Here is a 24,386-nt window from a genome sequence, read left to right as displayed (position 1 = left end):
AAAAGTACACTGTTCTTAAAAAAAAAAAAGATAATTTTTTTGGGGAGCAAATCATGTGTGAGGAAAAATAACCAAATCTAAGCGTGAACAGTGGTATTTCATCAGAATTGCTTTATCAAGATTTCTCATTTAAAATTTCACCAAAAATAAACTGTTCGCACTAACCGGATCCTGGAAAAAAAGTACATATAGATTCCATTATTTCCCCAATTTGTGTAAAATAAATATATTTTTATTTTTTTTATTATATAATTGTGTTATTCAGCACAAAATACATTTTTGAGTTATCTGTACTGACAGCCATGACTGTGCTGTTTCCATAGAGTTGAAGGACATATATATATATTGCAGTGAAAAACGAGGCCACGGTGAGCAAAAAAGAAAACTGCTTGGGGTTAAAAGTTGTTTATAAGATCCAAATCCTTTAGCCTATCTTTGCTTCCGTTCAACAGCATTACATTCTATTATGTGTCTTCTTCATAATATGTTAAGTATATGCATAGAGGCTGTATAATAGGGGATCTTTCACTGCTGCTTATTAGCTTAAATATGTATACATTTATGTTGCTGTTGCACAAAAGCCAAGTCTCTCAATATTTCCACCTAACGTAATCCCAGCCGAGTGTCACGATCTGAGCTCTAATCTGCATTCCATGGCATCTCTAAACACCCACTTTGAATTGAAATGTCAGCTGGAAAATCATTAAAACTCTACTTACATTAAATGGCAGCAAAAACTAATTATGTTACTGTAAAGCAAAGAGCAGATTAAGTGGCCATTAATTCCATTTAGCTGCTGTTGTAATAATTAGTGTACTAACATGATAAGGAAATCTGGACGGCTAATTCCAGTCGCATTAATAAGCATGTGCTTCCATTTTAGCAAAAAAAAAAATGAAATGCTTTTTTGCCACAATAAATATGTAGAGTGTGAAGAAATGTCAGATAGTAAATGTGATGGTAATGTGCCAGCTGCCTGTTTACATAAAGCTAATGGAAGCCGCATGGCTTACCAGCAAGGCAATTAAGTTTTTTTTGTTCAGATTACATCAAATATTTGAAAAAAATCCTTCACAGGAGATGAAGAACAGTGGTATCTTAAGAAATACTTTCTAGTGCCTTCCACTTTATATGTCAGATGGTTAATAAATAGACATTTGGCTCTCTGCAATCCTGGAAATGAGAGCGGCTTTCTTATTTAAGAGTATGTGTCAATCAATGTGTCTGTGACGCTTTCGTCATTAAGTTAAATATAGGACAGTTAAATGCCTATTCAACGCCAGCTAGAATGAAATATTAGAGCCGTTTTGACGGCTGATATGATGGTGAAAATGAGACAACAGCTGGCGGCGGAGAAAATAGTTCAAATTAAAGATATTCTTCCATCTGTAAGACCAAACACAGATTCCCATTTCTTCAGAACAGGTGTGTATGATCAGGCTTACATACATGTGAATAGTAGGTGTGCAAAGTGGGCGGCCACTGAGCACAGTGGGTGTTGTGGGTCAAGGGGGAAAAAAAATAAAACTTCAAGGTGAACAAAACAAACAGCAAAAAAAAACACAGCAGAGCTGTTTAAAATACAGTGCTGTTCAGCGTTCCTTCACAGACAAAAGCCCTGTTTTCCGCTTCATAATTCTGGCCTGGGGCGTGTTTGTACACAACTGCAACCCTTTCCCGGCTAGTTAAAAGAACACATGTTGAGTTGGTCACACACAAGCACACCTGAAGTTAACCTTTGTCTGAAAAGCAGCCAAATAATAATCCATATGCTGTGTTTTTTTCCATTGCCCTTGTTTTTCCTCTTTCCTTCCTCTCTCCCGCACTCCCACTCCAGATAATGAGGAGGGGGGCTCAGTCACACCGGGCTCGTCGATGGCTAGCCGCTATGAGCCCAGATGCTTTAGTGGCCGTTCAGAATCGAACACTCTGAGTCGCTGAGATGTGATGCTTTTAACTGTTGTAGTTCAATACCCTAAATCCGTTGAGAAAATCGAACAAGACGTCCTCGAGCAATAAACGTAACTTGCATCGGTTTGCATCAGCTGCTCAGAAACAAACAACCGAAAAAAGGAGCACGTCTATTTTAGAATGAACCTGATCAATCCCTGATTCTGAAGCTGTTTAATTTGGCCCAGTGTCCTGCTGGACAGGTAAACAATCTTCAACATCCTTTAAATTCTCAATGTACTCTGGAATGGCACAAAATATGATAAAATGATGAAGTTTGTATTCATGCTGTTAAGTTTGAAAAGCATCCAATGTAACTGTACCGAACTTTACAATACGTCCTCTGCATGATTTCCTTGGAGGACAAGAACTAACCCTCAGTAAGTTTAAGACATCCAACCATCTATTAATGTTTCAGCTTATCTGGGTCTGGGTCGACTTAGCAGGGTATACCAGACCTCCATCTCCCTAGCAAAGCTTTCCAGCTCTTCCCGGGGAACCCAGACATGTTCCCAGGCCAGACAAAATATATCCCCCAAGTGTGTTCTTGGTCTACCCTGGGGCCTCTTACCAGTTGGAGGTAAAGCTCATCACCATAAGTAAGGGTTGGAACGTAGATGGACTGGTAAATCGAGAGCTTTGTCTACGTGCTCGGCTTCCTCCTTACCACAACGATCTGGAATAACGCCTGCATCACTGTTGATACTGCACCAAACCGCCTGTCCGACTCGCGCTTCATTTTACCCTCACTTGTGAATATACCCCAAGATACTAGAACTCCCTTGTTTGGGGAAGTAACTTAATACCAACCCAGAGGGCCCAACCCACTGTTATCCAGCAGAGGACCATGGCCTCAGACTAGGAGGTATTGACTCTCACACCGACCACGTCATAATTGGCTGCAAATCGTCCCAGTGAAAATCACAATCACCATTTGAGACAACGACCCCAGTACCCTGCATTCCAGCAGTACTCCACAAAACACATGGATGGGAAAACTCCCATGACCCCTGCAACAGACCTGCTAGGCTTAAGAGCTGGTCTACCCTCCACAACCTGAGCAGCTGAGATCAAACACCGATGGTGGTGCCATTGCTCAAGTATGCCTTCCAATGCCAACAGAAATGGAATCATTCTGCTGTAGTGAATACCAGCGAGGGCAGGTTTTCTTTGGACGCTGTCACAAACTACAAATTTTAAGGGATTTTTTTCTACAATGTAATTTGCTTATTTAACTGCCTGCCTCCAAGAAAGTCTGAGACAGAGAGAAGTTAATGTGGAAGATTTTATTGTGAAAATTTTCAATCCGTTTTATCGGCCAGCCCTAGGGCAAAACCAAAAGCGGATTCCCCTAGAAAAATCAATTAAGTATTGTGTTACATTTCATAATCGCATTAACTTCATACCACAAATTCCCCGTCCCTATGTCTGCCACACCACCCACCTGTCCTCAACACCTTATCTGTCTCCAGCCTCCTATAGGAAAGCAGATATTTGTTCGGAAGAGAGAACCCCCCCCCCCCACCCACACACACACACACACACACACACACACACACACACACACACACACACACACACACACACACACACACACACACACACACACACACACACACACACACACACACACACACACACACACACACACACGATCAATGGTGGCCTGAACGAACTTTTTTTTATGCTCTTTCAAAACTGACACTGTCCTTAGAAAACGTATCATGGCCCTTTTTTAGTTGAGAGGGAAAAAAACAAAACATAAGAAACTGGCTTTAAATAAAGATCCAAGTGTTGCTCGACCGCACTACCTGGTACTGGCGTATTAGCCGCGTGGCCAGATCTGGTGTGAATGTGCCTTTCCATTGGAACCAGCTTTATCAAGCACCTCCATGTTTTCAGCCTAGAGTCTAAAATGTTTGCATTTGGGCAAATTTACATTATATAAGGTTATGCTGCTAGACGTCACACTGTACGATACAACAATCACTGGATGTTGAAGAAAAAGTCTGAATCTAATCACTTTATTACTCAGGGCATTTCTTTCTTTCAGAAAATATAAGGCCGTCCTCTGTGCAGAATAACTTGTAGTTGGCTTGAATAGAAAATTACACACTTTGGTCACACAATAACACACCCACACGCCACACGCCCTAGCCCTGAAAACACAATGCTCCATATTACAGTTAACAGGCAGCTGAAAAGCTTTTTGTGGCGGTGACAGATAGGTGTTATAAATAATGGATCCGCACAGAGACACGAGTGTCACTTCTCGCTGCAGTCAATTATGGCTCTTGGATGAATGATTAAAAGGTGGTTTATGGGCTATACCGATGTCTTCCTCTGCTTATCATTGAGAGTGAGCCCTGACAGAATGTTTCCTGCACCCCAGGTATCTGGATGAGCTCAAACAATGGCCTTCGGGGATCTAATGTGAACAGGAGTAAAAAGTGGGTAAAGGGGCATGAAAGCCATATTCATCAGCTGCATATTAGAGGAAGCTGTCTGTGAAAGAGAACCTAAAAGTACAGACAAAACCTGAAGGATCAAACAGAGCTAAAACAATAATGATGATCTTTTTGATAATATCATTGCACTTCTGCCTCTTAAAATATTCAGGAGATTTTTGAAAGGATAATTTTGGGGTGGATCTATATTTTAGTTATTGTAAACAAAGCCAATGAAAAGACCACATTTTACTGGAAAACACTGCCTGTGGCTCTCAGCCCCAAGCCCTTTCCTACTGAACATTTAAATCTTTAAAAAACAACACAGAGACAGTTTTCATATAAATGAGAAAAAAAAATTCTTTGTAATTTCCTAAAAAGCTGGACACTGTGGCTTTAAAAAAATACTACTCATATCACAAGCAAATAGTGCATTTTTGTCGGGGACTATTTTCAGCACTGGATTAATCCACATTTGGTGCTGTAGGGAGCATTTGTGGCAGTGACTGTGTTTACAAGATTGAGTCATAGTACACCGATTAGTTACTCATTAATCAATTGGTCTATATAAAGTCTTAAAATAGCTGAAAAAAAAAAAGGTTCAAGGAGACGTCTTCAAATTCAAATCCCAAAACTATATTCACAAGACAGAGAAAAGCTTAACAATAGTATTTTGAGAATCTCAAAATGTCTGAAACTTTTTCCATATAAAAGAATAAAAAGATTGAATATAAAAAATGTAATCACATTTAAAATTACTCGTCCCCTCCATGAAAAAAGTGTTTTGCTGTGCAGAACTTGTTTTCAAATGAATCTGCTGAATGGTGAAAAGATTGTCTGAGCCCGACTTAAATCTCAGTTTAACACATTGACGTACCTGCAGGATTTGCATCACAACTAGCTCGGAGCAAATTGTTGTCAGGCATGTAACCAACACAAGTGTGATGTGGAAACATGAAGCCTCCAGGTCACGCATACTGAGAATAGACATCTTGTGTCCAGCGGTTGAACTTTTGAAATAGATTCTGTTTTTTAAAGAGAGAGAAGGAGGTGTTTGCAAATTTAGTTAACGAAGTAATTTCACTTTTTGGAGGAAAAAACCCCCAGACATGACTAATTGTTAAAAGCAAAGTCTTATTTACATCATAAAACATGTTTTTCTTTCATTTCTGTCGACTGATTAATCAATCTAGTAGGCGAAATAAGCAATTTCATGACATCACTTTAAGATTTAGGAAAATGTGAGGGCATTTCTCCTAATTTTATCGACGAGAAAACAGATTGATCGATATATAATCAGCTACATGCACAGAAATGGCGGGCCTTCCCACCAGTGGATCATCTTTCAACAAAGAGATGATTGAACCGAAATGGAACAGATTAATTCCTCACACATTTTACTTTGTGACCTTTGGCAAATGTTTTGTTTTTACAGCCTCTGCTTGCTGTAATCATCAATGTGAAATTGCATGAAAAGAGGTCTTTTGATGCTTTTGGCTTCAGGAGGTTGAAATCACTGGTAAATATAGGTAATACAACACTTGGAACAACTGTTCCCTCTTGGAAGGAGGGAAGGTGAAATCTGTCATTGGCATCATCGTCACTACTACTAATCAGATCTGCAGGCTACGTGCAGATTATCTACCCGGCAAGACTAAATGCTTCATTGGTTTGACTCTCTGCACACAAGAAGTCATTTTTCATCATTTTTAAAATACAACCTCAGGCCTTCGGAGGAGGAGAAAATGACTTTGAATGAGAGTAGATTCATAATAATAACTGATTCTGCACAGTGGCCACTTTCATACACGCAGTATGGTGTGAACTTTTCCTTGCAGTGATGGTGGCTCTGGCTTGTTCGCACGTCTGACAGCACCCCCACAAAGTCTGGAAGAAGGGAAAACAGAAGCTGCTCTTCTCCTGCTCGGTAGGAGGACATTCATATTTCACATTTTGGGCTGTGAGCTGCAGGATTTTTGCGGGCTAATTATCCCCTCTGGCCATTATTTCAAAAGTTGTAATCTGGATCAGAATGATCCGGATAATGAAATCTCCCTTTTTCCAATCAAGGATCAAAACAATCTAACTGACTTTGTCCAAGTAACTCAAAACATTGGCAGGTTGACAGGTCATTAATCCCTATGACCAGTAAGGGATTTCTAAATCTTGACGCCCAGCCCCGAGATCTGAACAGAAAAAGTAAAACCTGGTCGACCATTTCACAAAAAGTGTATTGTCTACCTACTTAAGATGAGGGAATAACAATTGCTAATGAATATCACGTCATGCTAACAGGAGTTTACTTGGCTCCACTGACTTCCGTGTTAACAAGCTAGCTGGCTGTTGCGCTAGCTGGCTGTTGCGCTAGCTGGCTGTTGCGCTAGCTGGCTTTGTGGTGTATCTGACGGTCAGCGATTCAACTTTTAAAAGGGAATTAATTCAGAATCACATCATACATTGACTATGGAAACACCAACCCAAATACAGCTTTTGGATATATGATTTAGGTGTGCTGAAGCTCACGTCAGCTACCTACCTAGCTAACTAAATACTAACTAATGTTCCAGCTAGCAAGTTAGCAAACATTTGCCTGCCAAAGCAGCAAACTCTCTTTAAATAGGCTACATGTGTACAGACTGCTTCATTATTTCGAAAACATAACTTTATATAGTACTAAACATGCTGATAAGGACCACCAAAGAACAATAACCTTCACTGCTAAACAAACAAGAAGGTAACATTTACAGAAATTACGATGTTTTTTTCCGATGTTTACAAGGCAAGTCCCATCATAAATCAGGGGCCATTTTTATTTTATTTTTTTTAACTTTTCAGACCATCTTCTTGTCCCCTGTGACAAAGACCTTGATTACCAGTTATTAAGCCTGTCCATCCTTCACAACCAGCTTCCTAGGTTTTTTTTTACGCTTTTGCATATTGTTGTGATTGCAATAAATACATAGGAGAGGTACCACAGGTCCTTCCTTCCGGCTGCTGTCAGGTTGTCAGGTTGGTTCTTTACTGCTTTTTTTATTGCTCATTTGCTTATTTATAATACTTATTTTGATCTTGTTTTTTTTGTTTTACCATGTCTCTTGTTTGCACTATCCTCTATGATGCTATAATCCTGTAAATGTACCCGCTGCGGGACTAAAAGGATTATCTTAATTTATCTTATTTTATACAAGTATTTCCATTCTGTGAACAAGGGATTGTTTTCATAAACTTTTCTGCTAGTCTTGAGTGGGAGCCTTTATCAATTTTGTGTGTCTTATACTACAAAATGTAGAGGTTAATTTCTGTCAGTTTCTGTTGAAATTGTTTGAGGTTTTGTTTGTAGCCAACTTGTCTAAATTGTCATTGTTTTGTTAGGGGCTAACTGTGTACTCGTTCGTAGGTGTTGATACCTTGGCCTATGAGCAATTTAAATGTAATTTGTCTAACCGAACCAGGAGTCAACCTCCGGTCCGTCTGAGTGAAGCCAATCCGGAAATGTCTTAAAACTCCTCCTTATCGAAAATGGCAACGGCCGTAATCAAAGTTGGCGATGGCGAAATCGCCCAACTCAAGGCTTCATAACGGCAGTCCAAACACAAATGGGTGATGTCACAATGGCTACGTCCACTTCTTATATACAGTCTACAGACCGAACATAAAAAACATATGTTGGATGTTTTGGCACTAACAATGTAGTTACAGTGTTTATGTCAAACTAGACTTTATAACAATTGTATTGACAGCAGTTTTCCAGGTGTTTCTAGGAAGAAGTGTTGCCGTATTGTATTTCACAGTGCTTAACATTTCTTTGATTACTGAGTACACTAACATTTGCAAGCAAATTCAACTTTAGAGTTTGAATGTAACTACTATAATGCGTAAGATTATTAGAAGTGAAGTATAGCCACAGGGTATTTGTCAATCTCATTCAAATCAACCTCTGCAGTGGGATCCAAATGATACAGAATTTTGGCGTCAAATGAATCCAGATTTCTGCTTAAAATTGATGAAATACACAAATGTAGCATTTTGCCAAATGTGAATCCAAATTGTCAGGATTAGAAATCATCGGGTCTCATTTGCAATACCAAATTTTCCATTCAGATCAGATTTTAAGAACGTTAAATGTTTTAGAACATTTGGAAAATATCGGCCTCTGAGGACTGAGGACAGTAGTATCACCTTAAAACTTTTTGACAGATTCATGGTCGCAATTTCTTTCTCAAGACCAGTCTGATTAGAAGTAATTTCAACCAAATGAACAAGTAAGTGCCAAGTCATTTGTTCTTGCATGCTGATAAGAGTTATATCGCAATGACTTCTTGCTGCCTCGATCATCCAGAGCCAGCGTAATTTATTACTCAAACATGACACCTGAACAGAAAAGGCATGCATCTTGAATGTGAGAAAGTTTCTTCCCTCACCAACTCTGAATGCAAAAATTGGCACCCCTAAAAAAAAAACCTAATCGGGCTAATCTACAGCTTCATCTATGCAGAATACAAAGACGGCACACACAGAAGCCATAACAATCATGCCCGAGCACGTCAGCACCACCATCCAGCAACCGGAGTTGAATCTGTGTGTTAAGGCTTTTTATCCATCAGCTGTATTTAATCAGTGCACACACACACACACACACACACACACACACACACACACACACACACACACACACACACACACACACACACACACACACACACACACACACACACACACACACACACACACACACACAAAACATTGGTGCCAAAAAATCTGCACCAGCCAGTCCTCTGCATCCCCTGCTCTCATTTAACCAACTCCTGAAGTGCACACATATGTACAGAGTGTTCATGTACTATCAGTGCAGGACAAGCACATCCCACTTTACAACTAAAAACACGGATCAGCAGATGATCTGGACCGCGGATGGTCACCACAGGGGGGGGATCTAATAACCTGCTGTTAGCGCTGAAAACCCCCCCCCCAAAAAACGAGGCCCGGCATCATTTTTTCCAGCCGAAAATAGATCCAACGCAGCGCATCCCAAATCGCCGTGCACAGTGCACGTACACCGATCCGGCACAGAGGTGATTGTGGTTTTTTTTTGCACCTCCGTGTGCGCGTTTGTGACTGTGAAGGAATGCAACACAGTGATACATCGCCGCTTTTGCTCGGTATGGCCCTTTTCTTTCCTCTCTTTCAAAAGCTGAGCGCACACACACACACACACACACACACACACACACACACACACACACACACACACACACACACACACACACACACACACACACACACACACCTCGGGCCAAATTCATAAGGGTAAATAAAAGGCAGGCAGCAGAGAAGCTCCATTTGCATTCCGTTTGCTTTAAAGCACTCAATGCCCTTCTTTTTTTTTTTTTTTTTTTTTTATTCCAACATGGCAGCAACTAGCCAGAGAAAGAGAGGCTTCAGAATTAAGAAATGGACGACTCGGGGACCCGGGGGTTAGCGGGTTGAAGAGCCTCAGTGGCCGCACACCTCACCTGGTTCCCCGGGTACAACCACGACCAGCCGCCCGCTGTGAAAGGAAGGGGCTGGTGTGTGTAATGGCTACCAAAGAATACAGCAGTTTTCCTCCTCTTGGTTTTTCCTGTCATGTGCTATGGGCTCCATCCCTAAATGCAAATAAATATATTGTAAACTTATGCTTGGGAGTATCTTTGCCATAAACATATATTCTAACATGCTAGGAGATGCATCTCGGGTGGACTTGCAGAAATGGGTTAACATGAAGTCAGAAAATCTTTTTTTTCCCCCCACGTCCAAAATAGCATTTGAATGCATCCTAATCCAGTTTTAATGTCTATTTTGCGTGAGTGTGGGGGGATAGCTCTGCCCCGGCTCACCTCCTCTTCGCTGCCCGTGAACACACCACAGCCGATGTGTTGTCTGCGTGAACGGGTTTACTGCATTACGACCAAGCACCATTACCATCACCGTTATTAATCACCGCCATGAACCAGTCCCCCCAAGCCCGGCACTCACTTCCGAAGCTGCTCCCGCATCGCTGGCCGATCAGAGCGCTCTGCGTCCGGGAAAAGAAATACACCGACTCCCGGGTAGAACCGAAGCGATGTCCCGACCCCCCTCCGCGGCCCGACCGAGAGTCCTCTACCACCGGGGAGAGGCGTCCGAAATGTACCTTGTGTAGCCTATGTGTATGTGTGGCGGTGTGTGTGTGTTCCTCTGCAAGCAGCAGCGGTGGGTTTGCTCGGGCTGACTGGCCAGCGAGACACAAGGGTCAACCCTCCGGAATAAAAACGAGGAAAACTTCCGCTTAATGCTTCAAAAATAAAAGTTTCACTTAGAAAGCTGCAGTTATTTTAAACAAACTAATGTTATATTTTGGGCTGCACGGTGGTGTAGTGGTTAGCACTGTCGCCTCACAGCAGGGGCCCGGGTTCAACTCCCGGGCCAGACAACCTTCTGTGTGGAGTTTGCATGTTCTCCCCGTGTCAGCGTGGGTTCTCTCCGGGTTCTCCGGCTTCCTCCCAGTGTCCAAAGACATGCAGCTTAGGTTAATTGATGACTCTGAAATTGCCCGTAGGTGTGAATGTGAGTGTGAATGGTTGTCTGTCTCCATATGTCAGCCCTGTGATAGGCTGGCGACCTGTCCAGGGTGAACCCTGCCTTCGCCCATTGACAGCTGGGATCGGCTCCAGCACCCCCGCGACCCTTAACTGGATAAGCGGTTACGGAAGATGGATGGATGTTATATTTTGGGAAATAAGAAAAATCTAGTCACATAGATTGGTCCCATCGTTGCCCACTAACTGGCTCCTCCAGTTCGCATTTCAAAGTGTCCTTGAGGAAAATACTGAAACCCAAATTGCTCCAGAGGGCCGTACCATTGTGTGTGTTTGTGTGTAAAAATGAGCATTTAGAAGAGATCCTGATTAGCAGGAGGGCCTTGCATGGCAGTGTCTGCCCTCAGTGTTTTAGTGTGTGTGTGTGTGAATGGTTGAATGTTGAAATGAGCGATCGGAAAACTAGAAAGTTGCTATATGCATGCGAGTCAATGTACCATATCAATTTAAACTGAACGTAACTCAATGCAAGTGGTGGCTTAACTCTCATATCTCTGCAGTGCTTTATACAATCATTTTGGCCCCACTTTGAGGTTATATCATGTCACAAACTATAATCGTGTGATCAAAAAAGTGCTTCAGGGGTCAATTGGGGGCCCACCTGCCAAGTGGGTTGAGACAGCCCTGGGTGTTTAAACAAAAAAAAGCTGACACCTTTATTTTGAAATTAAACTCAGCACAGTTTCCGGTTTAGTCCTCTCAGCTTCTGGCAAACTTGACGCAGTTTAGATAGACGAGGCGGAGCTCAGGCCCCCTCTACCTCTGCCTCCCTTCCCCCCATCCCGCTGTTTCTGAAAGCAAAAGGAGCCTCAACACCATCCGAGGAGGTTTTTCACCTCCCTGACGAGAGAGAGAGAGAGAGAGAGAGAGAGAGAGAGAGAGAGAGAGAGAGAGAGAGAGAGAGAGAGAGAGAGAGAGGCTCTTTGCTTTTCAAGGCACACAGAATTCTTCACCCAAGGCCGTGGAGAGAGAGAAAGAAAGAGGGACTGAAAAGAAGAAAGGAAAAGTGGGAGACAAAAAAAGGGAAAGAAGGCGGAGGCGCTTCTTGCTTTTACAAGGCACACAGGAGAGCCAGGAAGATAGAGAGAGAGAGAGAGGGGTGGAGAAGGAGCAGGGAGAAGGAGGGGGAGGGGGGTCCTCTTTGCTTTGGGAATCAGTGTTTAAGGCTTGAGAAATGTAGGCTATGTTGCACCAGCAGAGAGAGAGAACAGCCTGTAATTTATAGGCAAGTCTCAACTGTTATTTTACCCAATCACAACAGCATGTCTTTATACCTGAGTGTGTGTGTGTGTGTGTGTGTGTGTGTGTGTGTGTGTGGCAGAGAGGCGATGACAGATGGAGAAGGAGAAAGAAGAGGGAGAGGGTTGGATTCAACACATCAAACAATTCCCCAATCACTGATTTTAAGCTCTTGGATGTCATTTTGCGGCTGACCACGTTTGTGTAGGAGGTCACGGATTGAAACGGACTCCACCCGTCGTGGAGCACGCTTTCGGTGAGGCGAATCAACAAGGAGGAGGATGTCGCAGGTTTCAAAGAAATCGTCTTCAAAAGCAGACGAGTGATCGCGCACGAGAAGCAGTTGGTCGGCCATATGTTGTCATGCTGTGCCCCGAATGTGTGAGAGCGTGTTTGTATGCACGAGGCACATCGTAGCCTGAGTGGGTGTGAAGTGTGTGAAGGATGTAATGTACCCATGGCCAAAAGTATATAGACACCCCTGTAAACATTGCGCACTTTTGGTTCGGAGCATGCTTTCATGGTTTGAGCCCCTTAGTTCCAATGACGCATACATAGTGAAATGTTAGACAATAGTATGCTTCTAAGTTTGTGTCTGCAGTTTCCGGATGGCTCTTCCGTTTAGTAAACTATGGTCCATTTAGAGTAAAATAGACTATAAAGCAGAGTATGCTTTAGGGCGGGGCTACCTTGTGATTGACAGGTCGCTACCGCTAACAGAACCGTATACAGGGTCTCTACGCCACTCCTCCGCAGTGCAAATACGGTCATATCGGTTCACTGGTTGCAAAAAGTCAAGATGGCGTCGTGTATTATCCAAGATGGCAACGGCCAAAACTCGAAACTCGAGGCTTCAAAATAGCAGTCCACAAACCAATGGGTGATGTCACAGCGACTACGTCCACTTCTTATATACAGTCTATGGATTCGACTCACTTTTGGCACCGGGTCCTTAGTCAGCTGATCGCTGTAGTGAACTGGACTGCTTGGTGGAAACCAGGCGGCAAATTCCGGTTCTGCCGAGGGAAGCCATTGCGTAAGTGTCTTAAAAATTGCACTCTCTCTACTGACCAGCACGGGGCGACTCCTCCTGTTGCGAAAAGACCCTTCTTCTCACTTGATTTACTACCTTAGTAAACATTGTAAACAACAACAGTTGTTTATGGTCTCAATCGCTAGATTAAAGTCTTCTTCAATACAGCATGATGTTCATTTAGTAAATTATAGTCAAGCTTAGAGTAAGAAAGACCATGAGTGCTTAGCGCTTACTTTGATTGACAGGTCCCTGTCGCTACCAGAACCGTATACGGCGTCTCTCCGTCACTCCTCTGAGACAATTTTTTTTTTTTTAAAGTGGAAGATTTAAGACGAGAAGTTGGAGATATCCTGACTTTTTGTCAAGTATGCATCAAACCCCCAAAACCCTCTTTCCTACATCTCCCATAATGCAACTCAATTATGTCTTTTATTAGATCCTCAAGACCTAGGAAACAACTGCATCTTTCAAACTCCACACCTCCAGATTGTAATGCAGGTTTTCTGTCAGGCCCAAGCTGAAATAACATCCGATGACATCATCAGGGATATTTCCTCTGAGTTTAGAAAGGTCTTCCAGAGCCACAGAAGACAATATTCAATCGTTCACATAGGCCAAGTAGTACTACACGAGAATAGTAAACTGGTATTTACAGTATGTGCAACGTTGGTGGAGTCCTCTTTCAAGTACCCAAGTATTACAGCGTAAATGTACTTAAGGTATCAATAGTAAAAAAAATACTTATTATGGAATTACAGAATGGCCAATGTCACTATAATTTAACATATCGTTGGATTATTAAATGTAGTGAAGTAAAAAGTGCAATGTCACCCTTTGAAATGTAGGGGAGTCAAAGAATTTTTTTTTGAATATTATGAAACTGCTCCAGTTAAGTACAAGTACCTCAAAATGTACTTGAACACAGTACATGAGTAAATGAAGAAGAACAGTGGAGGCTGTTATTAGACGTCCAACAATCACATATGAGTATAATGTTTGCGTGTCCACATACTTTTGGCCACATAATGTTTGTTTGCGTAAATCTGTGATGCTAATCCATACGTTTTCTTTCTCCCTCTTTCTCTCTACAATAAAAAAATATATATAGATATTTATTGTGTGTGTATGCCAAGTACAGTAAAGGATGTTTAAGTGTGTGTAGACAGATGTGTGTGTGTGTGTGTTTGCGTTCAGTTGGCACTCACAGGGCCTCGGTCATCTGGTCAGGTCCAGCTTTTTCACTGCATGTGGAGAGGAGAATCTGTCACTTCTCTTTCCCCTCCCTCCTTCCTCCTCTTTCTCTCTCTGTCGAGAGTGTTTTTTCCCCACATGCACACTTGCAGTTAATTTCACGTCTCACTCAGTCATTACATGTTAACTTAAACACACCAAACTGCTAGTTGCTGATTACCAAGCCCGTGCAATCTACCGTGTGAGCTCTTTGGAGCGGAGAAGCAGCAGGAGGCGAGGTTGACCAATGACACTGTGGGGTTATTCTGACCAATGAATTAGGAATGTCAGGTGGAGAGTTAAGCCTGTGTCATATGTGGACCACTGAGGCTGCAGGCCTTGGTCAAATCAAAAAGTGTAATAAACAGAGATTGTATAAAAGGATTGGACATTGGAAGTGCATTCTTTCTTAATGGCCATCAGGGTTGCTGGTTGTAAAATTAAGTCATATTGTTCAGATGTCTTTGAGAAAATGACCCTACTTTGCGCTTTATTTATTAACTCAGTAAATAATAATAATAATAATAATCAATCCTTTATTAGTCCCACAATGGGGAAATTATTTCTCTGCATTTAACCCATCCCGGAGGAGCAGTGGGCTGCAATGAAGCGCCCGGGGAGCAACTTGGGGTTAGGTGTCTTGCTCAAGGACACCTCGGCATGTTGCCAGTAGAGGGGTTTGAACCACCAACCTTGTGGTTACGGGACAAGCGCTCTACCTCATGTGCCACAGCCGCCCCGTAAACATTGTAAACATGAGTTTATGGTCTCAATCTCTAGTTTCAAGTCTTCTTAAATGCAGCATGATGTTCATTTAGTAAATGATGGTCCCATTAGGGTAAAATAGAAAATTTTTCTATGAAATTCCACCATTTTAGACACTGGTTGACGAAGCCTTGGTGATAAATGCTAATATTTAGTGCCACAAGTAGAGAGGAGCCATTGAAATGTCTCAGTAGAGTAAGTTACACAGCAATACCTAACCAAAATATGCTAACGTTAGCTCACATAAGCTACTATAAGCCCATGGGTCATAAATTTGTGGCGACAAAACCCAGAGTGTGTTGAATTGAGCAAGCTATATTTTATGCTAATGATTTTAACATTTAATTTGTAATAGGAGAGTAGAGTTAATTCTTCTTTCAAAAGTATGATCTGGTTTTATGTATTTTGTATCCGTTTGCTCCAACGCTTATATGATTTATGATGCGTACACTTCAGCGGGTCTGAACAAAACTAGGTTAAAAAGTTTAAAGCCACACTAAATTTACCATAGCCTTCCTCCAATTGTGTAGGATTATTTGAAGCCAAATAACTGCATGAGGGTCAGAAAAAAAATCAAAAAATGTATCGAGTTATCTCTCGTGTCCCTACTCAACAGCAGTTACGTGACAGTTTGTGCATTCTGCAGCACTGAGGCACAAGGTGCAAGACAGCGCTTACTACTGTGCTCACACACTCCATCTCCAAAAGCTATCTGCTGATGAGTAGTAAACAGTCTCCCAGCATTCACCACAGCACTGCAGCCCCACCGGGGACTCCTTTACTCCACAAGAATGTTTTGAAACATAATGAAGGAAATAATGTCTAAAAGCTTTGACTCACTATTTTGTCTTTTGACATTAACAGAGTTTTAATGTAATTTTGAACAGATTTTTTGGGACCTTGTAAAGATGATCGTCAGCAGTAGGGAAAAGGCAGAGTGTACAACTAAACCATTTAGTATCAGAGTTTCACCTGAGTTGCAGAACAGTATAACTTGCATTGACATTATCATGTTGAAGGATTCACTGACTTTAAAATTTAACCAGGCATCTATTGCGTAAAAAGCGAGTGGACTGTCGCTTCTGAGGTGTCACCAATGTGATCCAGTTACCAGCCAGTGAGAAACAAGCTATTCCATCAGTTGGCAAATGAAACAATACGACTGGCCAATACTGTTTATGTACCACAAAGGTTTTCCAGTTGGTCTGACCCATGATAATTTAAACTCAGCTTTTATTGTACATTGCACAGCACACCCTTAAGTTTAACCTCTGCATTTAGCCCATACTAGTATAGCCCCAAATAGTTTGGGGATTTGGTGCCTTGCTCAGGGCCTTGCGCAGTGCCCAGGTGGCAAACTGGCACCTCTCAAGCTACCTCTCCACACTTTGTACTTGATCCGTGCAGGGAATTAAACCGGCGACCACTTCGGTTCCCAAGCCAGGTCCCTATGGACTGAGCTCAAACGTTATCAGGGCTGAATGGATAGATGGATAGTTGGATGAAAGTATGGGTTGAATGGTGGATGCACAGATAAAGGATTGAATGCACTAAATGTGAAAGGACAGTGTTATTATGAATCCCATTGCTTTTCTTGGCAAGACCCTTCGTAGCATTCAGTGCTAGGATTGGCCAGGCGTCCATGCTCAGGTAAAGTACTGGTTACCTGATTTGTTCAGGTCCTTTGCCAGTGGGCTATCCTGACCCTAACCACTCGTAGTCAATGCCTAACCTCAACCAACGACACAGACCTCAACCAGTTGCTAAGGGGCGGGAAAAGTAGTGTGATTCATAATTACGGAAACAGGACTTTTTTTATGAATTCTTCAAAGAAAGACCGACAGACAAATGAATGAATATTAGACAAGATTAGATATTAGGATATTAGGAGATATCAGGCAAGCCAACAGATTAGGGCTGAGCAACACAGCAGTCATGCGCGTCACTGCATCAATCCAGCACAAAGTTAGATCCAACTCAAGGCATTGACACACTATTAGCATTTTTATCAATACATTTCTTTGAACTCTTTTTTGTGATGAATGCTTTCGCACAGAACACAAATATCATTCTGTTATCTAACTTTAAGAATGCATACATTGTTATGAGCAGATCAAGCTTCAGTGAAAGTCCACCAAAATGTAAAACCTAACTCTTCTTCAGAAAACCATTCTTTTATCACCAAATATTTAGCAATCTTGCCTTCATTAGGATTGTACCATGTGGCTCATAGTATTGAAAACAAAATGGAATATATATCTAGTGGATGCAGAAATGAACAAGATAAATATAAATGACCAGATATACAAAACATATTACATGTATCTAACAATGTATTAACATATTGTTTGTATAATAGTCTTTCATCTTAACCGATCAGTGGGTAAAAAGGTTAAAATATATTTTCTGCCACAGATAGCACTTCAGCATATCCTCATACAGCAGTCGTATGATGTCTTTATAATACCTGCAACTTATAGTGTAATTACCCGGCACTTACTGTGCACAGTAACTGGTTAACATAGCCTAACAGTTGACAACAATGACATTCTGCAATACCTCTTAAGTGGTTAAGGTATAACGCATTTCAGTTGTAATATGTTACCCAAACTTAATATACTCATACTAGTAGCGTAAAAAACGATTATATTTGACTTTCAGCCTTTTCAGCCTTCCTGCACGATTTTTCAGCATAACAAAGCCGAAACAGCGGAGCTAAAACCTCGGAGCTAAAACCTCGGTAGCGAGAGCAACAAGACGTAGGACTGTCAACTGAGAGCTCTGTAGCTAACAAAGACCACAGCTGCCGATTGGGTTAATACTGTTCCTCTGTTAATTATATAGGAATTCAGAAGATTACGTTATCCATAAACAATAGAGACGGAATAAAAGTACAGGTCTTTGTATCCCCAAAAAAAGAGATTGCTAATTTTTACCCACTGATTGTAAAGATAAAGATTTTTTAAAAGTTGACTGCAATATTTTATGTTTTATTTTTATGGTCATTCATATTTCTTTTGATATTCTGTAAACACTAGGAGTAAATAGAGACACCCTTCTAGGGCTTTCAACCAGTCTACACCACGTTGAGGTTTATTTGTATGTATGTATGTATTGTATGACAGGGTTGCTCAACGAAATTTAGATTGTAGTCCCAATTTGCTACATAGGCAACACAGAACAAACAAAAACAAAAAACTATAATATATATATGGAGGGTTGAGGATAAGTTAAGGAGTCTCACAACCAGTCGGCACCACGTTTTATTGTGGTGGTTTTGTTTTCCTAAACCAAATTACGTGGTTTCCCCGCCTAGACCTAACTGTTGGTTTTGTTGCCTTAACCTAACTATTTCTGGCTGTGTTGCCTAACTCTATGTAGCTATTTAAGGCCAACCATGAGGTTTTCCCTTATGCTAACTATGTGGTTTGGTTTACAAAACTTTACAATTTAAAGCAAATGTCGTCCTGAAAAATATCGTTCAGACCGTCACAAAAAAACCCAGACAGTTTGTGTCCCTATACACAAAACCACTAGTGAGCATTTTGTGACTATTTCACAAACTGCAGTGAGACTGTGTTGACTTGTACTAAATAATTCGGTCAGAATTTGTGTGTACACTAGTTGAGAGATCTGCTGGCAACAGCTCAGCTACTTACTTTATGTAATAGGGCACGTTGTTTGGGGAGACGCCCTGCTCGAAGGGGCTATCTACAGATCCTGCTGAGACAGAGAAACAAAGGTCAAAGTGACTGTACAAACTATATGCATGCTATTAAAACACACAAGCACATTTTACTGCACAATCAAGTAAGTCCAACAAAAGCACGGCCATCCAGGAAATGTGTATGCGGCAAAACATCATGTGTAATGAAAAGTTTTCTTCAAAGTAATATATACACGATAATGAAAAACAGCAGAAAAACAAGAATTATTGCTAATTATCTCATTTATTATGCCCACAAGAGTTAGCACACCAGCCATTTAAGCAGACTGTGCTGTCTGGGAATTGTCAGCACAGTTGGATGGCATCTCGGACCAATCAGATCGCTTGGCTGGAACTACCCGCTGTATAAGCGTTATTGCGCCCCACGGGTGAAATTTGCTGCAGTTAAAAAACAGAGCGATGCTTTGTGGGACAACTGCCAGAACACATGCGGTGCCTGGCAACACAGCAGTAAGATATGAAAAACGTGTACATTCTCACAGCATCTCTCATCATCACTGTCACTTTTATTTTAACCCTGTCACCGTCTCTAACTGTCCTGCTATATTTACTATGGCTCAATTATCAAACTAGATGAAACATTCAAATATGAGCACATGTGACATTGGGAATAGTGTCTCATCTATGTTTTGTCCTTTGATATCTTGATGTTTTATACATGTAGTTGGTGTTCTCCTACCTTTTCCACGATCTTACACAACACGTCAATGCCATATTAACCACTTCATTTGCATTTGAATCGTTAATTCATTTGTTGTTTCTTCCCTTTCTTATAAGCCCCCTTGTGGTTCAGGAATTTTAATCACCGCCATGAGCGTATGAGTGATGTAGTGATCCTTTGTTATCTGTGGTCTTGTAATTAAACTAAAGAGAATTGATGAGAAAAAGCAGCTAGCAGATTAATGAGTGGCTCCAGGTGGAAGTCCTTAAATAAATAAAAACATTAATCTCCAATGTTAAATGTATTCCAAGAGTAACTTTGTGTCATTTTTCCTTGAATGCCAAGTTTAGCTCTGATTTCTACATTACCTATTTAAAACCAATTATTTAGTCATTTAACTTTTATACGCATCTAAAAAACGCCTGAAAGGTGCGCAGCTCGGCTAAAGAGAGGAGGGTACGCCAGGCACGGCGTAGTATTCTGCAGCATTCTATTGCCAGGTATTATACCAACCCAGCCCAATAGCTCTAGCCAATCACAGCACAGTAGGTTTGAGGCTAATTATTGAGCAAATAACACTCTTGGGGAAAAATTAACGCTGTCAAACACGGTTTAATTAATTCTTGCCACTTTTGTTCTTTGTATTTTTGAAACGCTGGAGAAAAAGACAGGACCCACACTCTGTGGGTCCTGTCGATGGGACTGTGATACGGATGAGAGCCTTGGTTATTTTGGGTAAAGTGCTGGGTGATGTTGGAGTTTGGTGATAAAAACTAAAATAAACAGGTTGCATAAACAGATCAATACGCCATCATAGGCTCGATGAGGAGCCAGATGAGGGCAAGCCTTTATATACTCTTTCCCTCTTCCATTATTCAGTGACCTGTTGACAAACGAGCGCTGTTCCATTCTCTCTTTCACTAACACGTCACTTATTGAGTGCCACTGACTCAGAGAGATGCTGCCAGGAGGTGGGTGCCTCATTTGGTCAAACACATTTTGTCTTAGCTCTTTGTCACACGCACACAACCTGAGATTCTGCTCAATTGACCAACACTCTCTGTTTGCTGGTAGGTGTGGGTGCGCTTTTGTGTGTGAAAGTGTTTTACGCACCGTGCAGAAGGCCAAAGTCCCTGTGAGCGTCTGTCAGCTGCTTCAGATGTTCATTGATGGAGATCTGACAGAGAAAGATGGAAAGAAATTTAGATGGATCCATAGATAGATAGATAGATAGATAGATCCATCGACCATTTTATGACCACAACAAAACTTTCAGTTTATGCTTCCTGAAAGTGATGAATAGCTTTAAAATGCAATGGTATGGTGAATATACATTGGGAGTGATTTTTTGCATGTATCATTGTGAACCATGGCACATGATATTCTCCAGCAGAAGTACAAGGATGGGCAGACGGAGGGAGAGGAAGGGGGGGGGGGAAGCATGGAAGAGATAATTGAATTTGTAGTGGAGGAATTAGAGAGGATGCAGTCTCCTGTGAGTCTCCTTCAGCTCTGAATGAGCTGTCCGTCTAGATGGAGTTGAGATAATTGTGCCAAATCAGCGCGGCTCTGTAGGTACACACAGCGAGGAGGGGGCTGAGCCAAGCGGGGTGCCACACACTTGTCTCCCGGCTCATAGATTCATTCATCCAAGGAAACACCGTTTTTGCAAGGATGCTTTTGTTGAGATCGGTTTTACAATATTTACTTCATGTGAAGTATCACTGCATCACCGGCGTGAAAATCTTTAACTTTAACGATTCTAATATTTTTTTAAATTTCAAAACTTTAGAAAGGATTCCTCAGTTATATACTTTATAACTGATTGTTTTTTACAGTATCAGAATACAGGGAAAGTAAATCTTCGCGCATCTATACTCATACATGTGTGAATGAGAGTTAGTGATGTCCAAGTAATAAAAATCAATGCTTATTGTAAAGATGATTTACTCTGGTCGATGTAACACGAAAAAAAGTAACAAGCGTGCACAAATGTAAAATGCTCTGGATACGACTGCTATATAAATGCACTCAATTCCATTAAATATACATTGGGGTCCATTTCCATAAGCTGTAATTGGCCCCCTCTTGGATCTAGGGCTCCCACGAACAAGGCAACGTGATCTCACAGAAATACGTGAAATGACCATGACCTCTCAACAGCGCATTATGGAAACATTTAGGTTCAACGACACAACTACAACTTATTGGTTAGGTTCAGGAAAGAAAAGATTCTGGTAGGCGTTAAAGTAAGTGGGCTATGTTTGTAACTTATCACAAGTTGTGTAGATACGATTTATTAATTATAATTAAAAACATTCACAGTCAACTTTGACTTTTGATCCAACACAGAACACGAACACCTGTCTCCTGGGTGGAAGTCCCGTGTTTGACCCATCCATCCACCAAGATCTTCAACCTACATGGACTTTGATTAAACCTTTTTCAGCTGAACCTGGGAATTTGTGTGTTCCACCCATAGACTGCATATATAAGAATTGGATGTAGTCATCATGACGTCACCCATTGGTTTAACCATCTTTGATTACGGCTGTCGCCATATTGTTTTTTTGCAGCCAATGAGCAGAAGTTACCATATTTGGAATGCGGAGGACTGACGTAGAAACGCAGTATACAGCTCTGGGAGCGGCACCCGACTGTTGTTGCCCCCTGTTGCCCCTGCTGGTCAATATTGAGAATGCAGGTTTTAAGATACTTCAGCATTGGCTTCAATCTGCAAAAGTTATTCTGATTCATGTGCCATCGCCACGTAATGAGCTGTTGGAGGTCGCTGTCATTTAAGGTTTACTGTAACATCTGGCTGAACAATGTTTATTAAATATGTATAAAAGTAAAAAGGATTCAAACTAATTCACATTCATACATCGCCGGTGGAGCCTTCAGGAGCATTTTGGGTTTGATATCTTGACACTTCAACATGTGACCAAAGGAGCCGTGGATTGAACCCCCAATAGAGGACAACCTGCTCCATCTCTGAGCCGCCGCAATACCTTCACTTCTGAACCTATTTATTCGGCAAATGTATCTCTATCACCATTTATCACACTGCAATTTTTTTAAATAATTCGCTTCCATTAAGATTTTCAAATCTGATGTATAACTCACTTAAAAAGATATTTGATGCTTGCAGGCAGGATTTCAGTCTGGTACCAATACTTGATAGCTAGCTGGATCCTTATAGTCCCCAGAGGAGCTGCTGTGTGTTGTAATCACTGACGCTTCCTGACACCATGTTCAATGATCTAACGTTCCCAGGCAACACATGCAGCTCCAGCCGGCAGGCAGACCTTTGGCAGACACTGATTAGCTACTGATTTTTGTTCCAGGAGGTAAAAAAAAGAAGGTGAATTATTGAAAGCTCATAGGCGTCCCAACTTTCTTTGATAGAAGTCTGGAGGCTGAGATGGGGTATTATTACCCAGTCTGAGTGGACAGCTGATTAACCAGCCAACCTTTCATCCATGACCAAAATAAGTCGCCCACTGATGAGATATAGTTGGTATGGAACAGATGAAGATGAAGATACAACAGTGATGACCAGTCCTTTTTTGGGGGCGTGGGAGGGGGGGCTTTGATGTGACATGAAACCAAACGAAGAAATTACCTTCGAGTCCACCTCACCCAATCCATTTCTGTCTGAGTTGCTTTTCGCCGTATCCATGGTAACCTAATTAGAATTGTACAAACAAGAGGAGCGGGATTGTTGAGGAGGAATTTGTTGAAATTACTCAGAGTGCACTATGTCCTCACGCTGACCAATCAGCTTCGACCTTTTAGGCATGACAGAACACTCTGAACCAACTAAACGGACCTGAATGTGCGTGTGCACAAACATAAGCACTCACCCCAAATTTAAGCCACATTTACTAAAGAAGAAAACATTAAAGCACACGGAGCAGGCACACACACACAGATTTTCTATCCATCACCCTGCCGTTGATGCCAAAATTCCTGGGCAAACATCCTGCTCCCAATAAACCACCTGCAATGGAAACTGACTTTTGTAAAACTGGCAGTTTAATCCCTTTTTCTGTCCAAATTAAATACTTAATTACTTTCCTACCATTTTATATCACGCATCTCTCCTGAGCGAAAATGAGAAGTATCTCGCTATCTCTGACCAACGGATGTATTTATGAAGCCGCTAAAAGTGAAAGATGAAAGTAAGAATCCTACACTTTCATTCCAAAGACCATTTCACCAATCCACTGATTGCATAAAGAAATACTTCACCCCAAAAATAATCATTCATATCAATTTATTTACTTGGTGTCATTATAAAACAGGATTGTGCAACTAAATTAAGTTTGTAAGCTGTCCAAAATGTGAAAGGGTGGAGGATAAACTAAGGAGTTTTACTGCCTCAGGAAAGAAGGTTCTAGAAGTTGCCTTTTATATCCTTTGAGCTCTTAGCAGTCATCTCTTATCACTAATAGAAATCAACATTTTGGGGGTGAAGTATTCCTTTCAGTAAACTCCAGAGATTTTTTAAGGTGGAAACTGCCGCAGCGAAACTACTGTAGCTGGCATGCTAACCACTAACCCGCTAACCAGCCCAGAACACGCTAGCGCTAGTCAGTCACAATAGCTCTCTGAGCTTCTTTTTATTTTTCTCTGCACTGTGCCTTTTACTTCATCCAGACATTTTGTACATAATATCAAGAGTCTTACTGAAGAGGGATAAAATGTTTTC

The 24,386-nt window shown here is 41.4% G+C and overlaps 1 protein-coding gene across 2 annotated transcripts in view; it reads right to left on the bottom strand.

The window, feature by feature from the left end:
* LOC129111958 (dystrophin-like) overlaps nucleotides 1–23,356 on the bottom strand; it is a 59,939-nt gene extending 36,583 nt beyond the window's left edge. Inside the window, exons 1-3 of one of the 2 annotated variants that reach the window (XM_054624121.1) lie at nucleotides 23,298–23,356; nucleotides 20,786–20,849; nucleotides 18,944–19,004 (exon numbers count right to left, since the gene is read on the bottom strand). In XM_054624121.1, the coding sequence (XP_054480096.1) occupies nucleotides 18,944–19,004; nucleotides 20,786–20,849; nucleotides 23,298–23,354 (182 nt within the window). In that variant the 5' untranslated portion in view covers nucleotides 23,355–23,356. Of the gene's footprint in view, nucleotides 1–10,412; nucleotides 10,759–18,943; nucleotides 19,005–20,785; nucleotides 20,850–23,297 lie in introns of those variants that run through there. The other variant, XM_054624122.1, reaches the window with a different exon arrangement.
* Nucleotides 23,357–24,386: the final 1,030 nt, after the last annotated feature.

The sequence above is a fragment of the Anoplopoma fimbria genome, chromosome 22, assembly GCF_027596085.1.
Source record: "Anoplopoma fimbria isolate UVic2021 breed Golden Eagle Sablefish chromosome 22, Afim_UVic_2022, whole genome shotgun sequence".
NCBI classification, from domain to species: domain Eukaryota; kingdom Metazoa; phylum Chordata; class Actinopteri; order Perciformes; family Anoplopomatidae; genus Anoplopoma; species Anoplopoma fimbria.
This window is presented reverse-complemented; position numbering and strand designations above follow the sequence as displayed.